At 49.2% G+C, this 6,577-nt stretch overlaps 1 protein-coding gene across 3 annotated transcripts; it reads left to right on the top strand.

Annotated features, from left to right (window-relative positions):
• Nucleotides 1–839: 839 nt before the first annotated feature.
• Nucleotides 840–6,305, top strand: S100A11 (S100 calcium binding protein A11). 3 transcript variants are annotated; one of them, XM_042954017.1, is made up of 3 exons: nucleotides 840–942; nucleotides 4,890–5,042; nucleotides 5,976–6,305. In XM_042954017.1, the coding sequence occupies exons 1-3, from the start codon at nucleotides 940–942 to the stop codon at nucleotides 6,129–6,131; spliced, it is 312 nt and encodes a 103-aa protein (XP_042809951.1). In that variant the 5' UTR covers nucleotides 840–939; the 3' UTR covers nucleotides 6,132–6,305. The 3 variants fall into 3 exon arrangements, with proteins under 3 accessions (XP_042809951.1, XP_042809952.1, XP_042809950.1); XM_042954018.1 differs by lacking the exon at nucleotides 840–942 and adding an exon at nucleotides 1,394–1,498; XM_042954016.1 differs by lacking the exon at nucleotides 840–942 and adding an exon at nucleotides 2,120–2,158.
• The last annotated feature ends 272 nt before the right edge of the window (nucleotides 6,306–6,577 follow it).

Genomic DNA, 6,577 nt, shown 5'->3' with positions numbered 1-6,577 from the left:
GCAGATGTCAGGAAGCAATTTACACCATCCACTCCAGTTTTTGAAGCCCTCACAAAGCTCTCATTTCACTGGACAGTTATAACAATATTATGAAACAGGAAAGGCAACGTCACTACTTTTAACAGATAAGGAGATGGAACTCTGAGGAGAGAGGAGGTTTGTCAAAAGTACTGCAATCAAGTTAACAGGCCCACGAGTAGAACCCAGAGCTTCTGATTCTCAACATGACTCCCAGCTCCACTGCCAAGTGCACACAGATAAATCCCTACTCACACCGCTCCGTTTTTAATTGCAGTGGTTTGAGGTTTTGTGGGCTTAACTGTCTTCGGTTAGGGAGACGTTTGAGACAATGGTACTCCACTTGGCACAAATCACCACCGTGTATTAGCCCTCTTTAATGTGAAGGGATAGATAGCCCTGGCTTCTAGGGAACTTCCACTCTACAATTACGGCCCACACTCCGTGCTGCACGTTTTTAAACGGATCTTTCTGCCTCTCTAACCGGAATGAGCTCGTTCGCGGAAAAGAGCCACGGATATCAGGCACACCACACCCAAGACCGCCATGCATAAGTTTTAATTCAGAAAAGTCCAGAATCTTTCAGGGACAGGGAGAGACGGCGGGTCTCAGGTGAGCGGCGCGCTGGTCCACGCGGGCGGGACAGACAGGTCTGTATCTGCGCCGGGGAGGGGGTGTGGGGAAGGGGTTGGGGGTGGAGACCGGCCGGCCGGGAGCCGGGCTCGGGAGTCGGGCGGCGCCGCGCGGGGCGGGGCGGACAAGTCCGGATCTGCGCCCGGGGGGTGGAGGCGGAGGCGGGCCCGGGAGAGGTGGGAGCCCGAGCCCGAGCCCGCGCCCGCCTCCCGGAGCTCACAGCCCGCCGCTGCCGCTGCCGCCGCCGCCGCCGCCCCGCCACAGCGCCCGCGACCGCTCCGTGCAGACATGGTAAGCCCGGGCTTTGTCGTGTCTGCCTCCGCAAAGACAGGAAAAAAGGCTCGGTGTGCTTGCCGCCATGCTGATCCTTCATTCCTGTGGGACGTAGCGGGAAGCCGAGCCGCGAAAGTCAGTCGTGGGAGGGAACTGGGGTAGAGGCTGCAAGGAAAGCAGCCGTAGGTTCCGCCTGTGCTAGCAGACGAGGGGCGGCCACCAGAGAGTCTCTGGTTCCGCCGCGCGGATGCGGTGCGAGCCGGGGGAAGAGGGGCTGCTCCCCTTACCCGATCCCCCTCGGCCGGGAAGGGGGCGAGGCGCGGGGTCGCGCCGGGCCCCTGGCCCGCCCCCGGGCTCCGGGAAGCCTGGGAGACCAGAAAAGTTAAAGAAGGGCGGGACGCGGCGGGGGAGATCCGTCAGCACTGGTTGTTTTTGTAGACCAGGAAGGGCACTTCTCAGAACTGAGTCGTCAGAGCCCCGGGGAAAATCGGTTTTAGTAAGCTGTCGGCAACCGGCCAAGACCCCAAAGCCTGAAACCGAAGCCGCTGCCAGCCAGCCGGACGCAGCCCAGACGGTGGGAGGAGTCCGGTCCCCGCCAAGCCCCTCTTCCTTCCCTTCTCCTCTGAACCCACCGCCTTTTCAGGCACTCAGGCCAACATCTGTTTTTCTCTTCTCAGCTCCTGCCAACCTGCTTTGAATTCTCTCTCTAGCGTTTCCATTAGGCCACCTCCAAAATCTACCTCCTGCTTGACCCCTTTTGTGAAGGGAGTCAGCAAACTTCTGCCCGCGGGCCAAATAGGGTTTCTGACCCCTGCACAAGCTACAAATGGATTTGACGTTTTTAACTGGTTGAAAGAAAACCGAAAGAAGAATAATACTTTGTGACACCTGAAGTGATACGAAAATCAGACTTAATTGACCATAAATAAAATTTTATTGGCACACGGCCACGCCCGTTCACTTATGAGCTGTCTGTGTAGTTGCTGTCCCGCTACAAAAGAGTGACAGAGACAACATGGACCACAGTGGCCTAAGATATCTACCATCTGACCCTTTACACAACACATTTGCCAGCCTTTATCCCTGCCCACTCTTCCCTCCTTCCTTTCCATGCAAGAAGGGAGTAACAATGTCCCAAGGAACCTTGAAAAGGCAGACCCAGCACCAATAGGTGGTGAAGACTGGGAAGGACTGCCCTGAAGGAAGGTGGATGCCTCCTTGGATCCTCACTGGGGTGGGGCTGGGGGAAGCACTTTGGTTAAGAATGACAACAGCAATGCTGGAATCTTTCAAGTGTTACTTCTTTTTCACATTCCTTTTTCTTCCCCCTTTCCTCAAATGTTGAGTATTCGGAATGCATTTTTAAAATTCTTTCACTGTATCCATTTACCTCACACCATTTTCTCCTTCCTATCATGGTGCCAAATACAACTGTGAGGGTGCAGTGAGCTGTGGGGAGTGCTGGCCTCCAGGCAGGAGATCTTGTTCTCCTCTCTTCAGCCTCTCTGCTTCACCTTGAGCAAAGCTTTCCTGTCTCTGGGCCTCCCTTCTCTGGAACCATCTCCCAAACTCCCTCCAGCTTTACAAATTTTACAATTCCATTTTAGTAGTAATTCGGTAATTGTGTTTCTTTCTTTCACTCTGGAAAATTACTTCTGAGAAGAAATACAGAGGTTTTAATTTTTTCCATGTGTGGCTGATAGCAACAGTTTTCAAGAAGGGGGAAAAAATGGTCTAAATTATAGTCCTGGTGTTAAGGAGGAAAAAAAAAATAAAGCAGAAAGCCACTTTGAAACTAGAGAAGCAAAGCAATCAGAATTCCCCAAGGTAAAGGGGCAGAGGAGCATCTGTAGGCCTAGAAAAAGGTCACAAAGCCCTTAATCCTCAGCCTGGAATCTTTTACCCTATATGGCATGTCCTTCCAGCTGACCTTCTTCCTGTCATCTGACACATTAAGACAGTGAAATTTTAGTCCTGATAAGGAAGACTGTTGTGCAAAAACCTCTGTTTCTAGATTATGGTATTCTATTTCACTCCCAAACCCCGGACATTTTTCTTTCCTTAAAAAAAAAAAAAAAAAAAAAAAAGTTCTCTCTGAGAAAAAAGAAAGCATTCCAACAACATGACTGTTGGGAAAGAATCCATCTCCAGAAGAGTTCACTAGAACCCACCTCTGGACAGGGCTTTACAGATGCTCCCACCTGCAAAGGGCAGCAGTGAGCTCAGCTAGGCTGGTAAAACACATCGTGGAGACACTGCAGATGAAAAGCCTGGGGCGGCCGGGGCAGTGGGGAGGAAGGAAGGAGCCCAAAGCTGTGCCCCTAAGGGCTCGGATCAATCCGAAGCATGTTAATTATGGGTCCCAGCTCTGAGCTCCAGGAAGTCCATGCAAAGACCAAATTAAGGGGTAAAAGCTAATTGTAAATGTCACCATCCAAGCAAAGATCATTATTAATACCTGAAGTTTAGTAAAGCCGGAGAGGAAGGGTGTGGCTGGCAACTTTTCCAGAAAGCCTGTAGTTGATGTCTGAACCACCAGGGGGCCCTAGATGAAGGCAGAAATGACCTGAAGACTCTGCAAAATAGAAAATTTCCCTCAAGAATTCTGTTGTAAGGAAGGCAGAGGCCAGCACAGAATTTGACCCTCCAGCTCCTCCTGGTGCAACCACCGATGAGGTCCAGCTCTGTAGATGCCAGGGGAACTGATGAGTGGCAACCTGAGAGCTCCCTTCCTGAGATCAACCTTTGTGGTTTGACGTGACCAGAGAAGTTCCTCTGGCCATTCCTGTAAGAATTAGTGGCATCTGGAAGAAGGAACAAAGACCAAGGATTGCAGATAGGGACCTGGAGGCTGAAATTCTAGGGGTGGCTCTACTGTGTCAATTCCCTTCTCGTGGCTCTTGTTTCCTCCCATGTAAAATTAATGGTTCTTAACCTTCAATATGAAAGCTGCTTTTGAACATCCAAAAAGCTCCCAAATCTCCTACCCCACACACAATAATAACTATGCATTTAGTTTTCTTCTAGAAAATGCAGGAGTCCCAGGAATTCGGTATTGCTTTAAAAAGAACTGAATTTCATTTATCACAGTAGCCTCTATATTTGCTTAGAAAACAGGAAATTGTTGGGGCACCTGGGTGGTTCAGTTGGTTGAGCATCCGACTTCGGCCCAGGTCATGATCTCAAGGTTCACGTGTTTGAGCCTCGCATGAGGCTCTGTGCTGAGAGCTCAGAGCCTGAGCCTATTTCAGATTCTGTGTCTCCCTCTCTCTCTGCCCCTCCCCAACTCATGCTCTGTCTCTCAAAAATGAATAAATGTTAAAAATTTTAAAAATATATATTAAAAAAAGAAAATAGGAAATTATTTAATCTCCAAATAGTGCTTGGTGCACATATGGATTTGTGGGTGTATAGTTATACATGTTTACCCACAGATTCTAGAAACATCAGTAAACCCTGCCGCAGTCACACTCATCCAGACAGTCTACTGCTTTTAAAAAAAAAATTTTTTTTTAATGTTTGTTTATTTTTGAGAGACAGAGACAGAGCATGAGCAGAGGAGGGACAGAGAGAGAGGGAGACACAGAATCGGAAGCAGGCTCCAGGCTCTGAGCTGTCAGCACAGAACCCACTGTGGGGCTCGAACCCACAAACTGTGAGATCATGACCTGAGCCGAAGTCGGGTGCTTGACCGACTGAGCCACCCAGGCGCCCAGTCTACTGCTTTTAGACACACCCACGTGCTCCATGTGTACCCTCACTATATTTCACCCAGAATAAACATGTGATATGGGAGGGAAGCTCATGGAATGTGACCTTCAGTGTTTGTCTTGGGCTCTTCTGCCCCCTAAAAAACAGCCTAGTCTTTTAGTAAACTCCTTTAGCCCAAAATGAAGGTATGAGATTCTCTGGAGTGTTCTCCAGCATCCAGCCCTTGTCTGAACCCTGACTTTTCTTCTCTCAAGGCAAAAATGTCCAGCCCTACTGAGACTGAGCGGTGCATCGAGTCTCTGATTGCTGTTTTCCAGAGGTATGCTGGAAAGGATGGTAATAGCTGCAAACTCTCCAAGACAGAGTTCCTAACCTTCATGAATACAGAGCTGGCTGCCTTCACAAAGGTACTGCTCCCAGCCCCTCCCCCCAGACTACCCATAGCTCAAAACAAAGACCCTGACAAAATGGCTGGGAGTGAGGACCCAGCAGCTGACTCCCCCACCCCTGCCTCCTCTTCATTCACTCCAAGCCAGGGACCTGCACGGCAGAGGCGGAGCCCTCAGGCCTCAAGTGAGCTCTGAGTAACCATTCAAGGACCTTTCCTTCTTTTCTTTGAACACGGTGTGTTTTAAAGATCAAAGTTCTCAAACTACATGACCCAAGGAATGTTGATTTGTTTCTTTCATTTAGGGAAGGAGCATATGAAACGGTAAGTGGTGTAAAAGGATAGTTTTCAAATTTGATTTCTCCATCCCAAAGCTTCTAGGGAAGCCCTGTCCCATAGAACTTTCTGTGATGTTGGAAATAATGTTTTGTATCTATCTGCACAGTCCGGTGTGGTAGCCACCAGACACAGGTGCCACTCAAGGACAGATTTCTAAGTCCCTAATTTAAACAGCCAGTGTAGCTAGTGGCTGTAAGTGTGTATATGTGTGGGGAGCTCAGAGGAGTAGAAGATGAGGCAGATCAGGACCTGCGTCTTCTTTCCACTTCAAATCGCTTCACTTCTGTGCAGTTTGTATACTGGAGTGGCAGGTGACACTTGAAAAAGTGTGCCACTACTTTTATACCACTGAATAACCCCTGACTGTCACAGAGGAACCCGGGAATGGGAGCCAGAAAACTTGGGTTCCAGGCACAGGTCTTCCTCTTAGGCGAGTCACTTCCCTGTTTGAGTCTGTCACTGTGTCTGGGAAGTGGGAGTGTTACTAACCCCTAGCCTGTACCTCACACTCTTGTGAGAATGAGATGTGGCAACATAACTGAAAGTATCTTAGAAAGTGCAAGGTCAGGTACCATTAATAGTATCATTATTATGGTTATTATTACCTTTGCAGAACCAGAAGGACCCTGGTGTCCTTGACCGCATGATGAAGAAACTTGACACCAACTCCGATGGGCAACTGGACTTCCAAGAATTTCTTAATCTTATTGGCGGCTTGGCCATAGCTTGCCACGACTCCTTTTTAAGGTCTACCCATTTCCAGAAGTAAATCTGAGGGGGGCTCTTGGGCCTGGCCTGCAGACCACCCCCTTTCCTTCAAAACAGCCTCCCAGTCATCATCTCCTCATCACATCCTACACGTCCTTGAGCCCAGAGCATCCACTGCCCCGTGCAGGCCAGTCCTGCTGGTGGTAAATAAAGAAATGGCGTTTTTTAAAATTTACGCTAGAGAGTCAGTACATTTGTGCCAGGGAGGAAGCAGCGTGGGAGGGATTAGCTTGATGGAAGCAGTTCCCAGAACTGCACAGTAAATAGTGAAAATACACCTTGGGTGTATTTGTAAGTATGACTCACAGTACCAACAGAATCATTCCAGATCACTCAGACTGATGGAGAAATGTCACTTGTTACTCAATAAGTGTCTATTCACCCCTCCTACAGGCACTACCACAGGCTCTGAGGATACAGTCGGCAAGACAGACAAGGTCCCTCATT

The sequence above is a fragment of the Panthera leo genome, chromosome C1 (assembly GCF_018350215.1).
Source record: "Panthera leo isolate Ple1 chromosome C1, P.leo_Ple1_pat1.1, whole genome shotgun sequence".
NCBI classification, from domain to species: domain Eukaryota; kingdom Metazoa; phylum Chordata; class Mammalia; order Carnivora; family Felidae; genus Panthera; species Panthera leo.
Note: the sequence above shows the minus strand (reverse complement) of the source record. Positions and strands in the feature narration are given on the sequence as shown.